The sequence below is a fragment of the Fundulus heteroclitus genome, chromosome 9 (assembly GCF_011125445.2).
Source record: "Fundulus heteroclitus isolate FHET01 chromosome 9, MU-UCD_Fhet_4.1, whole genome shotgun sequence".
NCBI classification, from domain to species: Eukaryota; Metazoa; Chordata; class Actinopteri; order Cyprinodontiformes; family Fundulidae; genus Fundulus; species Fundulus heteroclitus.
In genome coordinates this window covers 183,371-208,073 of record NC_046369.1, presented here as the reverse complement: position 1 = coordinate 208,073, position 24,703 = coordinate 183,371, and the positions used below count along the sequence as shown (strand labels likewise).

The 24,703-nt window shown below is 45.1% G+C and overlaps 1 protein-coding gene across 1 annotated transcript in view; it reads right to left on the bottom strand.

Moving 5' to 3' along the window:
• Nucleotides 1-18,525, bottom strand: part of LOC118564087 (NLR family CARD domain-containing protein 3-like) — a 58,986-nt gene extending 40,461 nt beyond the window's left edge. The window contains exons 1-3 of the mRNA XM_036140758.1: nucleotides 18,437-18,525; nucleotides 17,639-17,758; nucleotides 15,260-15,338 (exon numbers count right to left, since the gene is read on the bottom strand). Coding sequence (XP_035996651.1) covers nucleotides 15,260-15,338; nucleotides 17,639-17,758; nucleotides 18,437-18,525 — 288 coding nt within the window. The remainder of the gene's footprint in view (nucleotides 1-15,259; nucleotides 15,339-17,638; nucleotides 17,759-18,436) is intronic.
• Between the last annotated feature and the right edge of the window lie 6,178 nt (nucleotides 18,526-24,703).

The window sequence follows — 24,703 nt, the reverse complement described above, 5'->3', positions numbered from 1 at the left end:
TATTACAGTTAAAGTACGGTATTGCAATTGTATATGTAAACAATTGATACTGTGAATAGACAGTCAGCAGTGCAAATCAATATTCAGTCAAGGTAAGTAGTGCAAGATACATGTTAACAGTTGTTACAATAGTAACTGTCAGGAGTGCAGGTGAACATTACAGTCTTGTGAATAACACAATAACAAAATGGAGGTAGGTGTGAGGAGGGAGAGGAGAGTCTATCAGTGGGGGTTAGAGTTCAATAAAGAGACAGCTCTGGGGAAAAAGCTGTTCTTTAGTCTGGTGGTTCTGGTCCGGAGGCACCTGAAATGCCTGCCGGAGGGCAGGAGAGAAAACAGTCTGTGGGCTGGGTGGGATGAGTCCTTAAGGATGCTGCGAGCTCGATGTAGGCAGCGTTTCTTCTGGATGTGCTCAATGGTGGGTAGTGGAGTTCTAGGGATGTACTGGGCGGCTTTCACCACCCGCTGCAGTGCCTTGCGCTCTGCAACAGTACAGCTCCCATACCACACTGTTGCACAGTTGGTCAGGATGCTTTCTATTGCACAGCGATAGAAGTTAGAAGTAACACAGAAGCTTGTAAGTCCTGAACGGGAGAGAGAGGCAGTGTCCGGAGTCACAGGCAGCTCTTGGCTTTGTTGATAAGGCCGGTAGAGGATGGGAAAAAACTGTTCTTGTGGCGTGAGGTTGCGGTCCTGATGGACCGCAGCCTCCTGCCAGAGGGAAGTGACTGAAATAGTCTGTGACTGGGGTGAAGGGATCAGCCACAATCTTCCCTGCATGCCTCAGAGTCCTGGAGCATACAGGTCCTGGAGAGATGGAAGATTGCAGCCAATCAGCTTCTCTGCAGACCTGATGACACGCTGCAGTCTGCTCTGGTCCTTAGCGGTGGCACCAGCGTACCAGATGGTGATGGAGGAGGTGAGGATGGACTCAATGATGGAGGAGTAGAACTGCACCATCATTGTCCTTGGCAGGTTGAATTTCTTTAGGTGCCGCAGGAAGTACATCCTCTGCTGGGCTTTCTTGGTGAGGGAGTTGATGTTCAGCTCCCACTTTAGTTACTGAGAGATGATAGTTCCCAGGAAGCGGAAAGACTCCACAGTGTCCATGGTGGAGTCACAGAGGGCGATGGGGGTAGCTGGGGCTGAGTTCTTCCTGAAGTCCACAACCATCTCCACTGTTTTTACAGCGCTGAGCTCCGTCTGCGTTTGTCTGCGAACTTCAGGAGCTTGACAGACTGATGACTGGAGGTGCAGCTGTTGGTGTACAGGGAGAAAAGCAGAGGAGAAAGAACACAGCCCTGGGGTGAACCAATGCTGATGAACTGTGACTCAGAGTCATGTTTTACCAGCTTCACCTGCTGCTTCCTGTCTGACAGGAAGTCTGTGATCCACCTGCAGGTGGAGTCAGGCACGTTCAGCTGGGAGAGCTTCTCCTGAAGCAGAGCTGGGATGATTCTGTCTGTACCTAGTATCCGCACTGAAGCTGGAAAGACAGCTTTTCAGTACTCTGCCCCCACAGCATGGAACAATCTTCAGAAAGACTGGAAGTTGAAGGATTTGATTCCGATTGGACATTTTAAACGATTGCTCAAAGGTTTGGAAATGAGATCTATGGTTTGTAACTGTTTTATGAAATTCTAATTTAGATAGATGTTGTTGTAAACTGTAATGTAAATTGTAATGTAATCTTTTGCTGCTATCTTGGCCAGGACTCCCTTGAAAAAGAGATTGTTAATCTCAATGGGACTTTTCCTGGTTAAATAAAGGAATAATAAAATAATAATAAATTGTGGTGAAGGCAGAGCTGAAATCCACAAGCAGGATCCTGGCGTAGGTTCCTGCAGAGTCCAGGTGCTGGAGGATGTAGTGAAGGGCCAGGTTGACAGCGTCGTCTGCAGACCTGTTGGCTCTGTAGGCAAACTGTAGGGGGTCCAGCAAGGGAACTGCGATTTCTTTTAGGTGTGAAAGCACATGGTGCTCAAAGGACTTCATAACCACAGAGGTCAGAGTGTCAGGTCTAAAGTCATTAAGTCCTGTGGTCCTTGGCTTCTTGGGATGAGGGATGATAGAGGAGGGTTTGAAGCAGGTTGGCACGTGGCATGTCGTCAGTGAGGTGTTAAAAATGTCTGTGAACACTGGAGACAGCAGATCAGCACAGTGCTTTAAGATGGATGGAGAGACAGAATCTGGTCCAGCAGCTTTCCGGGGGTTGTGTCTTCTGAAGAGTTTGTTAACATCTGTCTTGTGTTTCCGGTGGCGCCCCCGAGGCAGCGGCTGCGCATACAGCTCCGACCAACTCTCGACATTTTTAACAAAAAATGACGCCAAACTCCCTAGAAACCTCTCATCTACCCAGCCGATCAGTACTTGACCACAAGCACCTGTTGGAGTTACGGTCATGTAGTGTTTTTGGACTTTTAACTACTGCTACGCTGTAGTTTACGTGGCTGCGGCGTTCTACGAAGACCAGCCCCGGAGGCCTGTGAAGGGGCGGCCTCGACGAGCAGCTCATGCTGATGGAGAACGACACAGAAGTGGTGTAGCCGGCCGAAGAAGCGCGGCTGCCGTGGAGTCTTAGCTGCGAAGCTAAAGGCTAACCCATTCAGATCGCCGCTCCCGTCCATCTGGCTTTCCAACGTCCGCTCACTGGACAACAAAAAAGACCATTTACAACTCGAGCGCTCTGTAAAGAGGGAGTTTAGAGAATGCTGTGTTCTGATTCTGACCGAGACATGGCTCAACTCAACAATTCCAGACCAAGCCGTTAGCCTGGAGGGGCTAGCTACTTTCCGCGTCGACAGGAACAAAGAGCTCAGCGGTAAGACCCAAGGAGGCGGACTCTGCATTTACATCAATAACACCTGGTGTAAAAATGCTTGAATAATCACAAGTTTTTGCTCTCCGGACATCGAGCTGATGATTATTAGCTGCAGACCTTTTTATCTGCCTAGAGAGTTCATCACAGAGGTTTACGTGCCTCCCAGCGCAAACACAAAAGACGCTATGGGTGTTCTCTATTGGACAATCTCTGAGGTGCAATCTGCACACACAGAGACGGTTTTCATCATTGCTGGGGATTTTAACCAGGCAAATATGAAAACTGTTCTCCCTCATTTCTACCAACATGTGGATTTTGCAACTCGGGGAGAGAACACTACACAAACATAATAGGCGCATTCAGGGCAGCCCCCCGCCCCCATCTGGGCTCTTCAGACCATCTTTCTGTGATGCTAATTCCTGCATACAAGCTCCTGCTGATCAGAGCCAAACTTACAGTGAGGCAGGTGAGGGTTTGGACTCAGGGAGCAATGGCGTACCGCGAGCGAGCTATTTTTAGAAACGTAACGTCACGATGACGTCACATCACATGGTACGCAGTAGGGCAAGCTTGCATAGTACGCCGCTGTGTCGCTGTAAAAGAGACGTGCGTTACCCTTGGTTTTACTCGGTAAACGACTGCTTTTTCCAAATCTAAAACCATGGTTTTTAAACATTGTTACTATGGAACATGCAACAGCGACTCGAGGTACGCTGATCGGCTGCATATGAAGGATGTTTTCTTCAAGACTGCCAAGGAGAAATGTGTGCGCTGGGTACACCGGTGCGGTCAGCCTACACAACAGTTCAACCCGGAAAAAGTTACCAAATTCACCTACATATGTAGCAAGCATTTTGTCGGAGGAAAGGGCCCAACCGAAGAACATCCTGACCCAATTCCAGCGACATCAAGTAGTGAACAGGTAAGAGTATTTTGGTGGCCGACATGTTAATAATGAAGTGCCTGCTACCATGATAGCATATAGGCTATCATGGTAGCAGGCGCTAACATGATACCCTGCTACCAGGATAGCTTACTCAAAAACACTTCAAATAAGACAAACATTAAACATATACCGATCCCTGGACGGTGATTACAAACAAAAAAACGGCCGACGACGCCATGACCGCCGCGCAGGAAACCGTTACCGTTCGATCAACTCGGCCCGTTTTCCGGTCTTTTTAAGCCCTCGACACTCAAGCCATCGTTTGAGCTGAAGGTTGGTGTGTTCTTCGACAGTTCGGCCAGTAATCCGTGCGCCTGGGACATCGTCTTGCGAAAGTTTAATGGCTGCAAAGTCTGTCATATCGCTGGTTCTGTTGTGCGTGTAATAGCTGGTTGCTACGGGCGTTCTCTACCTGTATGCCCTACCTAAGCGGCAAAAGGGGCGTTGCTCTTGAGTCGGTGACGTCACGTGCGCCGTACGCCATGGAGGCGCTCCAGGACTGTTTTGAATGCTCTGACTGGGACATGTTCAAAGCTGCAGCAACTTATGAGGACAAGATTGACATTGATGAGTACGCCATGACTGTGTCAGCCTCCATCAACAAATGCATTGAGGACGTCAGCACCACAAACACTATCATCACCCGAGCAAACCAACGACCCTGGATTACTGTGGAAGTCCGTCAAGCGCTAAAAGCTCGGAACTCAGCCTTCAATTCTGGTGACAAGGAGGCTCTGAGGACAGCGAGAACCAACCTGAACCGTGCCATCAGGCTAGCGAAGCAGAACCACAGTCAGAAAATCCAGGAGCTTTTCCATTTTGCCAGCAACACCAGGAGCATGTGGAAAGGCATACGGGCGTTCACTGAATACAACACGCTCTCTCCCCGGTGGGTGAAGTTGATGCTGACTTCCTTAACGGACTAAATAACTTCTTTGGGAAGTTTGAGGCACTAAACAGCACTCCAGCAGTGAAAGCTGTTCCCCATCAGGAAGTGGAGGTCCTCCACCTTGACACTGCCGACGTGTGGAAGACTTTGAGGAGAATCAACCCGCGGAAAGCCCCAGGTCCCGACAACATACCTGGGCGGGTGCTCAAGGAGTGTGCAGGTCAGCTGGCTGATGTCTTCACAGACATTTTCAACACCTTGCTGGACCAAGCCACAGTGCCAGCATGCTTTGAGTCTGCCTCCATCATTCCGGTGCCGAAGAAACCTCAAGTCACCTGTTTCAATGACTACCGGCCTGTTGCACTGACTCCCATCATGATGAAGTGCTTTGAAAGGCTGGTAAAGGAACACATCGTCTCCAGTCTCCCTCAAACACTCGACCCGTTCCAGTTTGCCTACCGACGGAACCGCTCCACTGAGGACGCCATCTCCTCTACTCTTCATCTGAGCCTGGCACACCTGGAGGAGAAGAACAAGCATGTGCGGATGCTGTTCCTGGACTTCAGTTCAGCATTCAACACCATCATCCCACTGCACCTGGTGGGAAAACTGGAGCATCTGGGCTTCAACACACCCCTACGAAACTGGCTGTTAGACTTCCCCACCAACAGACCTCAGTTGGTCCGGGTCGGACAGAACACCTCTGATGTCATCACCCTCAGCACGGGCTGCCCTCAGGGCTGCGTCCTGAGCCCCCTGCTGTTCACCCTGATGACTCACGACTGCGTCCCCAGGTTCACCACCAATCACATCGTGAAGTTTGCTGACAACACAACGGTGGTGGGCCTGATCAGAGACGACAACGACCAGGACTACAGAGAGGAGGTGGAGCAGCTGGTGGACTGGTGCAGAGACAACAGCCTGATCCTGAACGTGGAGAAGATGAAGGAGATCATCGTCGACTTCAGGAAGAACCAGCCTCACCACGCTCCACTGCTCATCAACAACTCAGCTGTGAAGGTGGTCAGCAGCACCAAGTTCCTGGGGGTGCACATCACGGACAACCTCACGTGGTCTGTGAACACCACGTCACTGGTGAAGAGGGCACAGAAGCGACTGTACTTCCTGCGGAGGATGAGGAAACCCCACCTGCCCCTGCCCATCCTCACGACCTTCTACAGAAGCACCATAGAGAGCATTCTGACCAGCTGTCTCTCTGTGTGGTGTGGAGGCTGCAGTGCTTTCGAGTGGAAGAACATGAGGAGAGTGGTGAGGACAGCAGAAGGGATCATTGGGGCTCCTCTTCCCTCCATAAAAGACATTCATCTCAGCGCTGCGTGTCCCGAGCTCTAAACATCATCAGGGACCCCTCACACCTCCTCCATGGATTGTTCTCCCTGCTGCCTACTGAGAAGAGGTTCCGCAGCATCCGCTGCAGTACCACCAGGTTCTGCAAAAGCTTTTTCCCTGCTGCCATCAGACTGTTGAACTGCTATCGAACTGCTGAACTACAACCCATAAACTCTGCACAACATTTGCATATTTACATATTTTGCATCATTGCATCTCCATCTAGCATTACAAATGCTGCCAAACTCTTAGTTTTAAAAAAATACTCACCTATACACTGTGACTTCTCCTGCATTGTCTACATTAAAATTGTTATGTCATTGTGAAATCTCTCTCTCTCTCTCTCTCTCTCTCTCTCTCTCTCTCTCTGTGAGTGATGGCGTGTGAGTGAGGAGCTAAGAGTGATTTGCTGGTTTGTTTCAACTTTTCGTAGTTTTTGAGAAAACTATTTCTTTTTTTTCCCCGCTGTGTGTGTTTGTAAGTTGTTACTTTATTATTTTCTGTTGAAAGGGCTGTTTCTTTTTATGTGGTTGTGAGTGTGTGTGTGTGCGTGTGTGGGGATTTGTTTGTGAGGGCAGCGTGCTCTGGGGCACAATGCCGGTGATGGAGGCTGTACCTGCGGAGTTTGAGAAGCTGACTCGCAGACATGCGATCAAGCTTTTCCCCGCGGTGCAGTGCTCGGTGGAGGAGGCCGGGCTGGCTGTGGGAGAGGTGGTTGGGTGTGACTGTGTGAGGTCTGCCTCACGCATGAACGGGGCCATTGTTATGTTTTTAGACAGCACGGCTAAGGTTGGTGAGGTGGTGGAGAGGGGAGTGGTGATCAAAGATACCTTCACTCCCGTCTCCCCTCTCGTTAACCCAGCCACAAAGATAATGATTTCTAACGCCCCCCCGTTCATTAAAAATGAATTGCTGGGGAAGGAGCTATCTAGATATGGACAACTTGTGTCGCCGATTACGATGGTTTCTTTGGGGTGTAAATCTCCTAAACTGAAACATGTTGTGTGTCATAGAAGACAGGTGTACATGATCCTGAAGGAGAGAAAGACTGATCTGAGCCTGTCTTTCTCGTTTAAAATTGATAGATTTAATTATGTGGTTTACATTTCCTCAGAAACAATGAAATGTTTTGGTTGTGGGGCGGAGGGGCACCTGATCCGCTCCTGCCCGGAAGGTGGCGGAGCGCGGCGGGCGGCTCCGGGGGGGGATCCGCCCGGTGCTGCTGCGGTAGCTCCGGGGGGGGATCCGCCCGGTGCTGCTGCGGTGGCTCCGGGGGGGGGATCTGCCCGGTGCTGCTGCGGTAGCTGCGGGGGGGGATCCGCCCGGTGCTGCTGCGGTAGCTCCGGTGGGGGATCCGCCCGGTGCTGCTGCGGTAGCTCCGGGGGGGGATCCGCCCGGTGCTGCTGCGGTGGCTCCGGGGGGGGGATCTGCCCGGTGCTGCTGCGGTAGCTGCGGGGGGGGATCCGCCCGGTGCTGCTGCGGTAGCTCCGGTGGGAGATCCGCCCGGTGCTGCTGCGGTAGCTCCGGGGGGGGATCCGCCCGCGGATGCAGCTCCTGCCCCGGTAACCGTGTGGGGCACCCCAGTGGCTGCCGGGAGGCCGGGTTCTCCTGCTCCGGTGGGGCCGCCCGTCGCGGATGATCCTCCCGCGGCGCCGGTCCCTGTGGTTGCGGGGGACCCGGTTCCGGTAGTATGTGCCGAGGCAAAAAGTGAAGCCATGACAGGCGAGCAGAGTGACATGTTTCAAGAAATTATGGAGGAGGATATGTCTGATGACGATCTCCTCAAAATGTCTCAGAAAAGAAAACATTTTGAAGCAGGAAAAAAGAACAGTAAAACAAAGAAAATAAGTGTCCGGATGTCCACAGAGTCAGAGAGTGACTTTCCCCTGACTCAGGAGGACTCTCAGTGTAGATATTCTCCTGAGAAAATAAAAAGTTTCCTAGAACAGACTAAAGGCTCCAGGCTGCCTAACGTAGGGGATTTCTTCCCAGACCTTCAGCTGTTTATCAGGTCAGCCAGGCCTCTCACCAGGAAGAGCAGTGGGGAGGAGGTTTTAACAGATCAGGAAATATACAGACTGAAAAAACTCTTACTGAAGGTAAAAGCTCAAATCGTCAACGATGAAGATGAGTTTTAGATGTTTTCTACCTTTTACTGCTCCTCTTACTGTTATTCTTTTTTTATCCATGTGTGACTTCAATATCAGTACCTTAAACCTGAACGGGGCCAGGTCTGATCTTAAAAGAGCTGCTCTTTTTAAACTGATGGAGACAAAAAGAATCGATGTCATGTTTGTTCAGGAAACTCACAGCACTACAGACAATGAAAGTGACTGGAAAAGGGCTTTTAAAGGGGAAGTGGTTTTAAGTCACAGGTCCAGTCTGAGTGGAGGAGTGGGGATTTTATTTGCTCAGGGTTTTGTACCTTTTTCTATTACTGCTGATGAAGTCGTTCCAGGTTCTTTATTGAAAGTTAAAGCTGTCTTTGAAAATGTGGAACTTGTGTTTTTAAATGTCTATTCTCCCACTAATGCGGTGGACAGGGTAGTTTTTTTAAACAATCTAAGCGACTGTGTCAAGAACTGTGAGGATGATGGTTTTATGTTTTTGGGGGGTGATTTTAACTGCACAGAAAATCCAACCCTAGACAGGAACCATCCTGAACCACATCCTCCTTCATCTCACACACTCAGACAGCTGATGGGGAACCATGAGCTGAGTGATGTGTGGAGGGTTTTTAACAGTCAGCAGAGACAGTACACCTGGAGCCACAGCAGGGAGGGGGTTCTATCTCTGGCCAGACTGGACCGCTTTTATTGTTTTAAACACCACTTGAATATTTTTAAGAGGTGTTTTATTCAGCCTGTGGGTTGTAGTGACCATTTTTTGGTCTCTTGTCGTGTTTTTATCAAAAACACCCGTTTAAAGAGCGCTTATTGGCATTTTAACACGGGCCTTTTAAATGACCAGGCTTTTAGAACTGCTTTTAAGCTTTTTTGGGAATCCCACAGAGAGAGCAGGCCTGCCTTTACCAACATACAACAGTGGTGGGATTTTGGTAAAACACAGATAAAACAGCTCTGCCAGCAGTTCACTCGCGGTGTCACTACAAACTTAACTCGGTCCATGAAAGATCTGGAGACGCAGGTGGTGGAGCTGCAGGCTTTAGCAGACTCTACAGCAAATCGAGGGCTATTAGATTCCCTCAAGTCAAAAAAATCGGCCATAGCCAACCTGTTGGGCGTCTCAGCACAGGGGGCGCTGGTCAGGTCTAGGTTTATGAATATTACACAGATGGACGCCCCATCGCGCTTCTTCTTTGGGCTGGAGCGGAAAAATGGACAAAGGAAAACCATCCATTCTTTACGAACTGGTAGCGGCTCCGAAGTCTCAGACTCATCTGAGATCAGGAAGTGTGCTGCCGAGTTTTATGGAGACCTGTATAAGAGTGAGTGGACCCATGATCCAGATGTGCACAGCAGCTTCCTCAGCGGTCTCCCTCAGGTCAGTGAGGCTGACAACAGCAAGCTGGCAGCAGAGGTGACGCTGCAGGAGCTCCACACTGCCACCATGAGCCTGCAGAGCGGCAGAGCTCCAGGTATGGACGGCCTTCCTGCTGACTTTTACAAGTCTTTCTGGTCTATAATAGGACCAGATTTACTAGAGGTGATCAGTGAAGGCCTAAAGACCGGCAGACTGCCCCTGAGCTGCAGGAGGGCGGCAATAACCCTGCTGCCTAAAAAGGGAGACCTGCAGGAGCTGAAGAACTGGAGGCCGGTCTCATTGCTGTGCACGGATTATAAGATCCTGTCCAAAGCTCTGGCCCTTAGACTAAGGGAGGTGATGGCGTCCATCATCCACCCTGACCAGACCTACTGTGTGCCCGGCAGGCTCATCAGTGACAACGTCACTTTAATTCGAGACATTTTGGAGCTCTCCAGTTCATTGGGCATAGAGGTTGGTCTGATTTCAATAGACCAAGAAAGGCTTTTGACCGGGTTGAACACCAGTACTTGTGGCAGACTCTCGCTGCTTTTGGGTTCAACCATGGTTTCATAGCCATGGTCCGAGCTCTCTATAGTGACATTGCGAGTGTTCTGAAAATTAACGGTGGGCTGAGTGCACCATTTGGGATCCAGAGAGGGGTAAGGCAGGGCTGCTCTCTCTCTGGGATGCTATATTCGGTAGCCATCGAGCCTCTGCTCCACAAACTTAGAGCTACACTTACAGGTGTGGTTTTCCCCCAGTGTCCCGTGTCTTTTAAACTGTCTGTGTACGCTGATGATCTCGTTGTTTTAGTTAATTCACAACGAGATATTGACATTTTAGCTGACACTGTGAAGGATTTTGGTTTTATCTCATCTGCCAGAGTGAACTGGGGTAAAAGCGAGGCTCTGATGGCGGGAGGGGAGCTGGGGGGCTGGCTCAGGCTGCCCGGTGGCCTACAGTGGAAAAAAGGAGGTTTCAAATATCTTGGAGTCTTTCTGGGGGATGAGAACTACACAAATAAAAACTGGGACCTTGTCCTGGAGCAGGTCAAAGGTCGGCTGGGGAAGTGGAGGTGGCTACTCCCAAAAATGTCCTACAGAGGCCGAACCTTAATAGCCAATAACCTGGTCTCATCCTCCTTGTGGCACCGGCTGGCTTGTGTTGATCCTCCAGTTACTCTCCTGTCAAAAGTTCAGTCAGTTTTAGTTGATTTCATTTGGGACAAGTTGCACTGGGTCCCACAGGGTGTCCTGTTTTTACCTAAAGAGGAGGGGGGGCAGGGCCTGGTCCATCTGGCCAGCAGGGGCGCAGCTTTCCGCCTCCAGTTTATCCAGAGACTACTGACCGGACCAAAGGATACTCTGTGGAGACCCTTGTCCCGCTGCATTCTGCAGGGTTTTAAAGGCCTGGGTCAGGATTTTAATTTGTTTTTAATGAACGTACCGAACATGAGCACATCTACTCTGCCTGCTTTTTATAAAAGTGTTTTTAGAGTGTGGAACCTGCTGAGGAAAGAGAGGAGGGGGCAGGTGGACTCCCTGTACTGGATCCTCCAGGAGCCGGTCGTTTGGGGGACCCGTCTGGACCTTCCCAGTTGGGCAGGTCAGAGTCTGTCTACAAGACTGCAGACTGCGGGGATTGTTACTCTGGGGCAGGTGGTGGCGCTGACTGGACCCCGGATGGACGATCCCTCTGGACTCGCTGCCCGGCTGGGACTGACGTCAGTGAGGGTCACACAGAAACTCACAGAACACTGGAAACAGAGACTCACAGGACACGAACGCCTGCTTCTAAACTCCGCTTCCAATCAAACAGTGACTGATGACCATCCTTTTCCTGCTATTTCCCTGGCACCGGATTTTAAAGACTGCTCTGGGATTTTAATGGAATATACACACCTCGCACCACTGGATGGTACCACAGGAAAAACATTTTACCGAATATTGGTGAAAGCAATTAACCAGAAAAAACTAGACAAGAGACCTGACACGCCATGGAGGAGATATCTGCAGCTGGCTCCTGCAGTCAGACCTGAGTGGAGGTCCTTCTACAAACCTCCACTCTCTAAAAGACATGCAGACATCCATTGGAGAGTCCTCCATGGGGTTATTGCAGTGAACTCTTTTGTGTCCACTATAAACCCAGCAGTAGAAGGCAAGTGTCCCTACTGCGACAAAAGAGAAACCGTGTTTCACTGTTTTTATGAGTGTCTTCGTCTTTTACCCTTGTTTCTGTTTTTACAATCTGTTTTCACCAAATGTGGAGAGGTTTTTACCAAGCAGTTATTTATTCTAGGTTTTAAATACACACGCCAGCACAAGAACAAGTGCCAGCTTTTAAACTTTGTTTTAGGGCAGGCCAAGATGGCGGTGTATTTTAGCCGGAGGAGGAAGGTGGAGGATGGTTTTACTGTTGAACCTGTCACTGTGTGTACAAATATGATGAAGTCCAGACTCCTTATTGATTTTAATTATTACAAAGCAGCAGGAGATCTGGACTCATTCCAGCAGGTTTGGTGTTTTAATCAGGTGTTATGTTGGGTGGAAAACCACACACTGCAGTTTGGAGATGTGCTCATGTGAATTAAGTATTTATTTATTCATTTATTTATTTACTCTGAGGAGTAAGGTTGTATAAATATGTCATGATCAAATGATTGTTTGGAAATGAACGGAAAATAAAGTTGATTTAAAAATCAAAAAAAAAAAAAATCTCTCTCTCTCTCTCTCTCTCTCTCTCTCTCTCTCTCTCTCTCTCTCTCTCTCTCTCTCTCTCTCTCTCTCTCGTGTAGACACCTTGATTACATTAGTATGTTATCCATTGGTTGTGTAAGAAATTACATTTTTTACATGTTTGTTATTATTACAGTTAGACTTGATTCGTGTGGAGTCAGATATTTTCTCTTATAACATGTTTAGTCAATGTAGAGGTCTTTTAGATATGCCACGTTTTAACGTGCCAAGGGAGGATGTGCAGAAGTTTGATAAACATCATTAAGGTCATTCTGACCTGACTGTCAGCAAGAGAGGAAACATCTGGAAAGAGGCAGTTACTTTGTTTAAATGTAATGTTCCGAGATATGTCAAATAGCGGAATTAATAGGCCTGTTTTTGAACTTTTAGATAGACATTACCCAGAAGTGGGTCCAGCCTGCCAAGAGGCTGGATGTCAGTAGATTGCAATACACGCCAATGGAGACACACAGACTGTTGTTACATCGCACACGCATCTCTGGGCCATAAAAGGCCTGTTTAAGATCATGAATTTAGAATACTCTGCTTGTACCCATTAGTACGTCCAAGGTGTAATAAAGGGAATTCTTGTTGACAATGACAAAGGAACTGTTTCTCTCCGAGTCTTCTTTCTTAAAGTTCAATAGTTAAATAATCTCCCTATATAATACACATACAGCTCTTTGGTTGACAATCTGTTGTTTTTAAATGTGATTTATAAGTACATTGGACTGGAAAAACGGGAGTTTCACAGAGGATCAGGGATGTTTCCTTGGGATGGACGTTGGGAGCCAGGAGAGGAAGCATTGCTTCAGCTGAAGACTGATCAACTGAAGCAAAAGCATCAGGGAACCCAAGGTTTCATAATGCTTTTGCTTCAGGGTGGATTCCTCTGTTGGAAACCATGGGATGCAGTGTTTCCTGATCTGATTATTCCTCCTTGGATAATTTGATAATTTCTCATGTTGCTTTAAATTATAAAGCTTTTCTTGGGTTACTTTTGAACACTGTGGATCTAAACTGGAATATATTTTTTCCTGGGATACTTTGTGACGCTGTGGATTTAAGTTGGATTAATCGTTTCTGTAGGAGCCATTTGTTTATTTTAATTATTTGACGATATACTTTCTTAATTTCTATATATCTTAATTTCTATGCCAGTTTGTTTCCATGTTTCCACCTATAGGTGAAGGCGGGAACTGCACCTTTAAAAGGCTGTGATGCAGGACAGCAGCTGTGTCTGATACAAGCTGAGACAGTCACTGACCGTGTTTGGCACTGCAAACTTGGACTGATCTTTTGTTATACTCAAGTTTAATTTGTTACAATAAACCATCAAAGGACACAATAATCATCTCCCGGATTTAATTTCACGTGTCAGACCACAGTATTGGACACCCAAGGTGGGAAAGGTTGTTAAGGAAAAGAAACAAAGAAATGGTAAAAACAACCAAATTGAAACAACAACTTTACCACTACAGTTTCCTTTGGATATTTTGGGACTCTGTGGATAATAATTGGGGTAACATTTAATTGCATATTTTGGTTATGAGTCAGATTACCCTTTCTTTGGATTTTGAGATATTTTTTATGATTTTCTTTGGGTTTTCTGTGCGGCTGTGGTTCCAGATTGCATTTATTCCTCAGTGCAACAACTGAAGACAAAGACCTGGACAACAGAAAAAGCCTGGCTGCTCCACTAATATCTGTTCCACAAGCTTTCAACTGCGTGGATGAGCTGTTTGCCAGTTTATCAATTTCCTCAACACCAGAGACCCATCAGATTCCTAATCATCTACACCGAGGACATCAGGACATGGATCGACTAAAGAATTCATCACTTAGGCTGTCAACAAAACCCTGCATCAGGACCAGAATCAACTCATCTCGCTGTGCAGTAAGGTCAGTGAGGAAGTGGGCAGAGGAACAACAGATGCTCTGAAGTCTGATCTCAGCTGCAGCAGAGAACGACCCTCAGCTGGGAGACAGCAGGAGAAGACAGGACTGAGGGGCCTGTGGGCCATAAGAAGCTTTGTGTTCTGCCAAAGTTATTCAGCCCCTGTAATAAAAGGCTGCAAGTTATATGCAAGAGTGATTAACGTCCTGCTCTGGTCCTGCTAATCAAGACTAGTTTCATTCAGCCAAGAGGTCTGTCTTAAAGGAGAAGATTCCAGCATGTGTGAAAAAGAGAGTTCACACCTGCCTGTTGAAGATCCTCTCCACACCTGTTCTAGGAGCCGACCCCATGAGAGGAAAAACGATGGAGAAAGATCTGTTGCTCATCAAAGTTAGATTTAGAGTTCATTAGTATCAGCAAACTAAGGAGAGTTAGCTTAGTTAAATAAATTGCTGTTTTGATTTGATTATTATTTTTGCTTCTGCTGTTATTTTACCCTGGTAAGCATTGCTAATTATGGACTAATATTAAATTCTAAATAATTTGTGGACATTCAGTCATTAGAGTAATTTTCATCACTGAGTTCTTTGATGGTGGTAAAATAGTTCTGGTCTTGGTTCAGGAAGAATTAGGAGGTTTTCAAATGTTGCCTTGGCCCAGTTTAAACATCATCCTGGTGACTTTTTCTTTCCTCCTCACTAAAATCTTTCTAGCTCAGATACAGATTGTAAAAGAGAGGAACAGCAGCTGTTAATGGTTGTGGGTTGAAAACCTGATCCCAGCAAGGCTACTTAGGGGCTAAATGGCAACAGGAAGAAGGGTGGGACGCTCTGAAGGATGTAGCTGTTAGCAGCTAGATGAATATTCTTCACCACCAGCTTGAATAGATTACCTCAGAACTCTGGACCGGGTAAAACCCGACAGACTTAGGAACCTCAGACCCGTTAGATGGAGAGCTGGATAGAGTTAATCTCTTATAGTTAGGGACTTAGAGGGGGGGGGGCTGAACTCTGTGACAACAGAACCAAACATCAGAACCATGTTGGACAGACTGACGGTCCACTGGTCCACAAAGTCCAGCATGGAGACGACTGAACAGAACCAAAGGAAAAGTAGTTGTTGTACAAGTACAGACCATAAATATGGAGTCCAGCTGGGTTTGATGCTGCCGGGCAGACGGACCTCTGGGAACCTCTGAGTTCTGCTGGTCCACTCTGTGGAGGAACCAGAACAATCAGGAAGGAAGGAAATATTCATCCAGCAGTTTTCACACACCAGAACCACCCAGTAGACGATTTAAAAAGTAAGTCTCAAACATGGACTTCAAACTGTCCACACTGTCAGCAGATCTGATGCTGGTGGGGACAGTGACCCAGAGCTTGGAGACAGTGGAGGTGAAGGTTCTGTCCACACAGGTCTTCAGGACAGTGTGTGGGACATCCAGCAGGTTCTGGTGACTAGATCTGAGGTGGTGTGGACCTGGAGGAGGTCTGAGATATGTGGCTGTGTGTCCATGTAAGGTTCTGTCCTGGATGTGATGGTGAGTATTTTAAAATGGTTCCTGTAGGTCCCTGGAAGCCAGTGAGCTCACATTCTATCTGTCCACACAGAGACAATCAGAAGGTAAAGGTCCATGAAGGACATCTGGATGTGAGCAGAGAACCAGATGATCCAGGTAGTTTTAAATTATGAAGCTTTCCTTCCCTGCTGAACTGCTCTCACAACGCACACAGGAACCAAGTCTTGATGGGTCAGACTGGCTCTACCAGGTATTTCCCAGCGGGTCGTGGAAATGTGATCCACTGTTAGTCTGACATGGAGCCAGGAAGCAGCAGAACCTCCTGATCAGCATCAACACTCCAGACATGAAGACATGAAGGTGTTTTCATCAGAACAGGGCAGCTGATTTCTGGAGATAACGGATCAAACCTCTGTCTGCAAATAGAACTGGAACATCTGAGAGCTCACTGGGAGGAACTGGGTTTCTGTTCTTGGCTCTTAATGAAATGTAACGGGTCATTTCCAGAACCTCAGACCAGACTGAGGAGACCGGTTCATACTAGGGGTGGTGATTGGCTAAAATATCACAACATGATTCCTTGCAGTGAAATCAGGATTTTATTAGTAACAATAAAGTAACAATAAAGCTGTTCAAGAAATATCTAGAGAAAATTTTAGGCCAGAGCATTTCTGACACATTTTAATGAGTTGCTGAGTAAACAGTCCAGTTAGCTCATTAACATGGAACAGAACCAATCAGAGTGAGCTCCAGTCCAAACTAAATCTTTGACTTTAACCAGAGAAAAGTGTTTAATGATGGCGACTAATCAATGAGGCCCAAAAGCAAACAGATCAGAGCTGTTAAACATGATGTAGCAGCATCCAGGACGCCTCCAACAACATCCATTTTTTCCACTTTCACTGCTGTGGTTCTGGAGAACATCCAACACACACCGCTTCACATATGAACATAGAACTGTGGGAAAAAGAGCTGAGCTCACATTAAACACATGTTGGAGTAAAACATTTCAGACTGACTCAGTTTCCACAGTGATATATTAAAAAATTATTTTTGTTCTTTGACGATGTATTTTGGGAAAAACTGGTTAGTTTTAAACTAAGAGCAACATATATGCTTGTGCCTATTATGTTGCTCACATAAAACTAAGAACAAGATGTGTTATTTTGCTATACCTTGTTTTAACTTGTGGTGGGAACCTATGACAATGTGTTATGGGAAAGACTGATTCTGTATTCCTGATTTTGCTTATATTTGCTGTATTCTGAGTTTGCAATGTTATTTTGCTTCACACACTGCTGAGATGCTGGGAATATTTTTGGTTTTGGAAACATGTTTTGGAAAGGGGACAACAGATCAGATGGGAGAGAGAACTGGCCACTCTCGCTCCCATCTGATACTTTGTTTATGGGTATAAAAAGGAGGGAACCGCCCTCATTCGATGAAGTCTGCCGTGGGTTCGTGTGGATGCCTGGCTGCGTTGATGTCGCTCTAACCAGACTGACCAGCTTCCGAGTTCTGTGCCATGGTAATAAACCTGTTGAACATCAAGCCTGTTTGAAAGCATGTTGCTTTAAATGCTTGCTACTTTGCGTGTGCGAACTGCTTGCTGTTTGTTTGCTGTATTCTGTGAGGAATGATAAATGTAATAATATGTAATATCATCTTTATTGTCATTGAAACATACATTACAATGAAATTTATTCTCTGCTTTTAACCCATCACCCTTGGGGAGCAGTGGGCTGCCACTGTGCGGCGCCCGGGGAGCAATCGGGGGTTAAGGGTCTTGCTCAGGGACCCAGGGTGCAGGCGCTGGGGATCGAACCGGGTACTTGCATCCTTCTCTGAGTACAAGCGCGCTGCTCTAGGCCAGCACTCCCCACTATTATCCTAACAGAAACAGTGTTTGTGTTTTTATTTGTGTATTGCCAATCTCTTCCCAAATTTGAATAAAAATTTCATAAAACACAGTTACAGCAGTTAGATACAGCTCACCTCTCTGAGGACGGAGGTCCAGAAGATTTGAATTCATAGATGACATTCTTTGACCCGTCGCTCCTAAAGGACACACAGCTGGGTTCTGGTTCTGGTTCTGGTCTGAGACTCTGATGGATCCTGACAGAAACATTATGATCAAAACATCCTGTGAGGTTCTGTTGACATACCAGCCCACATTTACTTAATGGACCCATATGGGCAGCAACTGGACTGAAAATGGGACCCAGATGTAATTGTCTATAAGTTAAATAATGGCTCTGTGTTAATTGTCTATTTAGGTTTGATGCAGAACAACTCTGGGTAAAAACTGGGACCCATATGGGTTCCAGAGGTTCTGCTACATTTGATCTGATTAACCTGAGACCCATTAGAGATCCAGTCAGTACCTCCATAGAGGGACCAACTGGTTCTGTTGATCTGGTCGTATTTAGACAGAAAATAAATGTAAAGATTCTTCCATAAATGTCTGATCAGCCGTCCTTCTTTCTAGGATGAATAATGTTGAACACATGTTGGTCATCAAGATCCAGGAAATGTTCTGGAAGTTGGTGAGTTCTTCCAGATGTGTCCTGCTGGAACCCAGAGCTCTAAGCAACAGGCTGGTGTCACTCAGCTGGTTGTGCAACACTGACTTGCTGTTTGTCAGAACCCACTGGTACCATGCTGAGCTGCTCTGTTCAGTCTGGATGAAGCAGCAAAGAGGAACAGCAGCAGCTTCAGGACCACTTGGTCTCTTCTGGCCTGATATAGTGAGAACGCTGTGTGAAAAGACACAGTTAGAGATGCTGATCTCACCTCTGAGCGTGGCTCTGGCTCTCAGCTTCCCCACACAGAGTGGTTTTAGAGGGAGGGACTCCCTCCTCTCTGTCCTCACACTGATCCATGCTGCTGAATTCACATCAGCTCACACACACTTTCTACCTTCACCTGCAGAGGAAACACAAATCATTCATCTGCACATCAACTCTGATCATCCTTTACATCATTAGTGCTGGAAAAAGATCAGCTGCTCCTCCTCTGATTGGTTCTTCTTCTCTGCTTCATATCAGTGTCAGTTGAATGCAGTCAGACAGCAGTGAAAGGCAGAGGAAGCTGCCATCAGCTGCTGTACTTCTACTATCAGTCCACTAGATGGAGCCATGGAGCAACATTTCATCCACTGACACTGATTCACTCTGATTGAACATCAGCAACTATTTTATTTCACAATCATCAAACTCTACAAGTGGATTATCTGCTGCATCAAAGCTGAACTATTTATTAATCTGACTGAATTAAACACATTTTAACATTGATGTTTTATTTCGAAAGGACTCGCAGGAAGCAGCAGGAAGCTGTTGTGTCTGACTTTAACGTGAGACGAGAGTTTGATACCAGGGAATAAAAACATGAAGCAGTTTGCTGAGTAAAGAAAACATAGAAACATCAGCTGTTCATCATGTTGTTTGGTTCCAGTTCATCAATAATCTAATAATCCTGTAGATTAGTCTTCAAACAGCAGAGATTAAGTTTTGTGCTGAAATCAGAACCTGGCCCCTGGTAATAAAGTAAAAAATCTTGGTGTTATTTTTGACCAAGACATGTCATTTAAATCCCATATTAAACAGGTTTCCAGAGTTTCCTTTTTTCACCTCCGGAATATCGCCAAAATTAGAAACATTCTGTCCAGGAGCGATGCTGAAAAACTGGTCCATGCATTTGTTACTTCAAGGCTGGAATATTGTAATTCTTTACTATCAGGAAGTCCACAAAATGCAGTTCAAAGCCTTCAGCTGATCCAAAATGCTGCAGCAAGAGTTCTGATGAAAATCAACAAGAGGGATCATATTTCTCCAATTTTAGCTTCCCTTCATTGGCTTCCTGTTAAATCAAGAATAGAATTTAAAATTCTCCTTCTAACGTATAAAGCCCTTAATAATCAAACTCCATCATATATCAGAGCTCTGATTACCCCGTATATTCCTAACAGAGCACTTTGCTCTCAGACTGCAGGTCTGCTGGTGGTTCCTAGAGTCTCTAAAAGTAGAATGGGAGGCAGATCCTTTAGCTATCAGGCTCCTCTCCTGTGGAACCAACTCCCAGTTTTGGTCCGTGAGGCAGACACCCTGTCTACTTTTAAGACTAGGCTTAAAACTTTTCTTTTTGACAAAAATTATAACTAGTGGCTCATGTTACTCTCAGCTACCTTTATAGTTTTACTGCTATAGGCTTAGGCTACTGGAGTATATCAGGATCTAATTTTCTCACTCTATTGAGTTCTACTGTTCTTCAATTATGCATTATGTGTTGTCATTTCTGCTTTAACTTTCTGTTCTCTCTCTTTTCTCTTCATAGTAGGTACACCTGGTCTGGCGTTCTGTTAACTGTGACATCATCCAGAGAAGACGGCTCACCCACTACTACCATCTAATGTAGAACAGATTACTGGATCAATGTGTGCTTCTGTGCTTTTTTGTCTCTCTTGTTGTGTCTCTGTTCTGTCTTCTGTAACCCCAGTCGGTCGAGGCAGATGACCGTTCATACTGAGCCCGGTTCTGCCGGAGGTTTTTCCTTCCCGTTAATGGGTGGTTTTTCTTCCCACTGTCGCTTCATGCTTGCTCAGTATGAGGGATTGCAGCAAAGCCATGTACAATGCAGATGACTCTTCCTGTGGCTCTACGGTTCCCCAGGAGTGAATGCTGCTTGTCGGGACTTTGATGCAATCAACTGGTTTCCTTATATAGGACATTTTTGACCAATCTGTATAATCTGACCCAATCTGTATAATATGATTGAACTTGATTTTGTAAAGTGCCTTGAGATGACATGTTTCATGATTTGGCGCTATATAAATAAAATTGAATTTAATTTAATTGAATAGAAGTGAACATGTTCTCCAGACATCAGAGAGCAGAAACAAAGAGGAAAGTTCCTCAAGACAAAGTTCTGGTAGGAAACAAAACAAACTTACAGTTTGTTCAAACGGTCCAAAGTGCTGAAGAACAAGATCTGAACAACAGACTGAGACCAAACAGAACCACCGTAGAACCGAGCTGTGTGCCTCACCTGGACAGGTGAGTTCAAACTGAAAGTGACTGAGAGGAATGTTGTATGACTGATGATGTCACAGCTCACCTGGTTTGTAGTTTTTTCTTTCAGACTAAAACAGTCAGTAGAGCGTCTGCAGTGATATCAGAGGCAGGTTGATAATGTCTTCAGGAGAAAGGAGAGAAGTTCTGCTGAAAATGTTTCCTGATGGTGTCCTGAGGAGAAATGAGCCCAGAGAACAGAGCTGCTGGTTGCTTCCTGCTGCAGGAACTGGTCAGACTGGTCTGGCTGAGTAGGAGTCAGAGGAATGTTCACCTGCTGACGTATGAAGACATGAAGCCTACTCATGACTCAATAATTAGATAAATTAAGACAGTTGTTGCTGCTGCTGGTCTGAGAGGAAGAACAGCAACAACAGAATAAAAAGGAGATAAAAATAATCCCTCCTTGTGATTCTTAATCCTGGTTTTATTGTCCCATCCTGCCCCCTGCTGGCGAGTCTCATTCAGGTAAAATCATGGCAGCAAGTCAGAAAATCTGCCCAGCTGACACTTCACCTGCACACATTTGCCTCCAACGGTGCATTATCAGTCCTTTGTTCTCTGAAACAAGTTAGATTAAGAAAGTGAGAAGGAAGAGTTGCGAGTTCGACTCCACCAGTTGACATGTTTTAATGGAAAATGTTCAACAATTAAAGTTTTAAACTGTTACCGATAAAAACCCATCAGTTATTTTAAAACATTTTAGATCAATTTTTTGCAAACCAGTGAATAAAAAGATCAGCAATGTGTTGCTTACCCGAAAATAAAAAATGCAGCTTTCTCTTTCTTTGACAATTGTTTACATTTTATAGTATTTCAAGTGTATTTAGTTTTATTTAATATTTCAGTGATTACATAAAAATTGCATTACATTACATTGCATTAAACACAAGTATGATTTATTATCATCATTCATGTCCACTGCTGATATTGGTTCCCAGTAAAACAGTAATTTCTGGGATTTTTCCTACAGACAGTCAGTTTATTGCTCAGGGTGGAAACACAACATGATCAGAAACATTTCAGTCAAGATTTATTCACAATAAAAGACCTTTTTCTTTTTCAAAAATTTTTAATTTTTTAAATTAACATTTTAAATTAACAACTCTAAGATTATATGATAGTTTTTCATGCTGAGGGTGTTGCTGCCTTAAAGCCTTAAAGCCTTACTTTTGTCTCATCAACATAACGTTCTTGTTATTTTGGCAAAAAAGTTCAAATCTGTGGATGTCAGCCGAGGTGTTTCAGCTCGAGTCCTGCTGGTTTGCTGGTTTATTCAGTTTTCTATCATCTGCCAGTGACAGTTTGGGTCAGATGGTTCTTACAACACCGGGCCCAAACACGGGTTTAACATCACAACTGCTCAGCAGCTCAATCCAGAAATAAAAAGAAATACCAGGATGTTGGTGCTGGTTCCTGTCTCCAGCGGTCTGTGGGTGAGGCGGGTCCATCCTGGACGGGTCGGCGGTCCATCACAGGCAGCGCTGAGACACACAGGACAGAAAACAGTGAACACACACCGTCACACACCTAGAGGACATTTAGAGAGACCTGTTCACTTAACTGTCATGTTCATAGACTGTGGGAGTGATTACACAACAGCAGAAAATAAAACACTTGGTGAGTCTTGAAAAGCTACTGGAAGGAAGTGGAATAAAAACATTTAATTAGCTGATATTTTTACCTCTGAACAGAGACTGTGGAGAAGAGTGTAAACCTCAAACAGAATCCCTTCCTGAAAACTAAAAGTGAGACAAATTCAGCTGGAAATACTAACCTGGTGGGAAAAGGTCTTCAGTTTAAAGACAACGGCTCATTTTCATGTGTTCTGTACAGATCTGACTCTTCACTTTATTATAATAAATATTGTTTTTATTGAAAAATAAAGAGTTTACTTCACCTGCAATACAAAGAGAAACATCAATCCAAGCATAAAATAAAATCTCTGTCATAAATATTCTTCATTTTTTATTTATTAAACCATATGTCATCATGGGGGAACCTGATCTTCCTCCTCAGAATGATGATCTGGGTCAGAACAGAAATCAAGTTCACTTCTTTAAATCTTTTAATGAGGACAAAATCTGTATTTTTACCACATATTTACACATTTAACAAACGACTTTCTCTGATTTTTTTCCATAGTTTCTTTGCTTCATGGTTGCCATTGTTAACTGTGATATACTAATGATCAGCTGAAAACTTTTGTTTTTTAAATCAACGTTCTGCAAATCAGCTGCTGCAGCTTTATTTTTTAATTTGAACATTTAATATCTTTATCTGAATATGCTTCATTATTCGTTAATAATTCTTGGTCTTGTCTATAATCTGCTCCTTGGCATTTGTTGCTGATTGTGGCCATTGTTTTGTCATATCACAGCCATGGTCATCAAAATAATTGAGGTCAGATTTAATTCTGACCCTCACAGCCACAAAGGAGAGAGAGTCAGCAAGGACGGCCCCTCTCTCTCAGCAGGGTGCTTCTGTAAACACCCCCAAAGATAAAGGTCAGAGTGCTTCTAATCACCCCTACTTCTCAGAACCTCTTCTGCAGCCTCTTCAGACCTCTCTTCAGACTCCAAGCTGCTCAGACCACCTCTCCCTAGAGCAGACCAGGAAAAAGCTACTTCGGACCATGGGCCCTGGCCGGGCCTGACCGACGCACCATTCAGCACCTGGGGAAAAATTCTCGTCGCCTGTGGGACATGTCCGGGCAACTCAAAGTTAAGTTTGCTGTCCTAACCTCAGCGTGAGGAGCAGGAGGAAGGGATCCACAAGGGTTGCATACATTGATGGGACATTAATGTTACGTTATCCGGCCCACTCACTATGACTAAAAATAAAGCTAAAGTCTTTAAAGTTAATGCCGAAAACCTGCAAGCCAAAATGCTATTAGCTTCTGTTAACATCCGGTTCTGGACATTCAAAGGAGCTTGTTTTAAAGCATAACGCTTGTCTTTTCTGCTCCGTCGGTAGATATAGCTATGAGCTTTATTCCCGCATTAATGAGGAATATTAATGCCGGTTTAAAGGCAATTTTGATAACTTTAGACTTTAACCTATTTAGCGACCGATCGCTACAGCGACCCCAGGCGACCGAAGGGAGAATCGCATTAATAAGATCGGCCGTCATAAGGTTAAAAGGATTTTTTTGAGCAAATCAGTCTTTAGAATGTTATTTACTCAAAATAATGTTCTGGCTAACTTGGGCTTTGCATTGTGAATGGATTGAAACACATTTCAAATGTTTTTTAACTCCATTCCATGTTTTTTTGGAATCAGATTTGCAGTGAACCAGGATTCACTGAATTATTCTGATTATGATCAACCACTTTTGTTTTGTCTTTTGTTTGTTTTTGCATGTAAATAATTCCTTAGCTTCTTTTTATCTTCATTTTGCTTAGTAGTTTAGTTAAGTTTCACTAGCCTAGTAGAGAGGATTTATTAATTGAAATATTGTGTTAATTCACATAAACAGCATTGCATAGTGATGTTCTCTGGATGTTCATTTTATTTCTGTTATTAAATTCTTGAACTTGAAAAGAAGTTGTCACTCCTTTATTCTATGTGTGTGCAGGTTTTGTTGTTAAAAGATCGCTAGTGCTCGAATTCATCCCTTTCAACCATTGTCTTGATATCAGCTTAAGAGCTGATCATCACCAGACAATACTTAACAGACAGAGAGTTATTTAGTAAACATTAAATAACTTTAAACAGTGTATAATTGCACAACACCCTCCATGATTAGTTCTAGAATATGTGCACATGGAGACCCACAACACGAGGAAATATGCATACATTTGTGTTTAGAAAATGAAACTGAAGCAAAATAAACTAATCAAGTAAGAGTAATAAATGGTTTGGTAAAAGTATTGAGTAACTGGCCGTAACATCTGATTTATTTGAAAATTGTAATCAAACAAAATATAAAGATCTGTGCAAATTCTGTTGAAATAAAATATATTAAAACAATAATATAATCATTCAGCAGAAA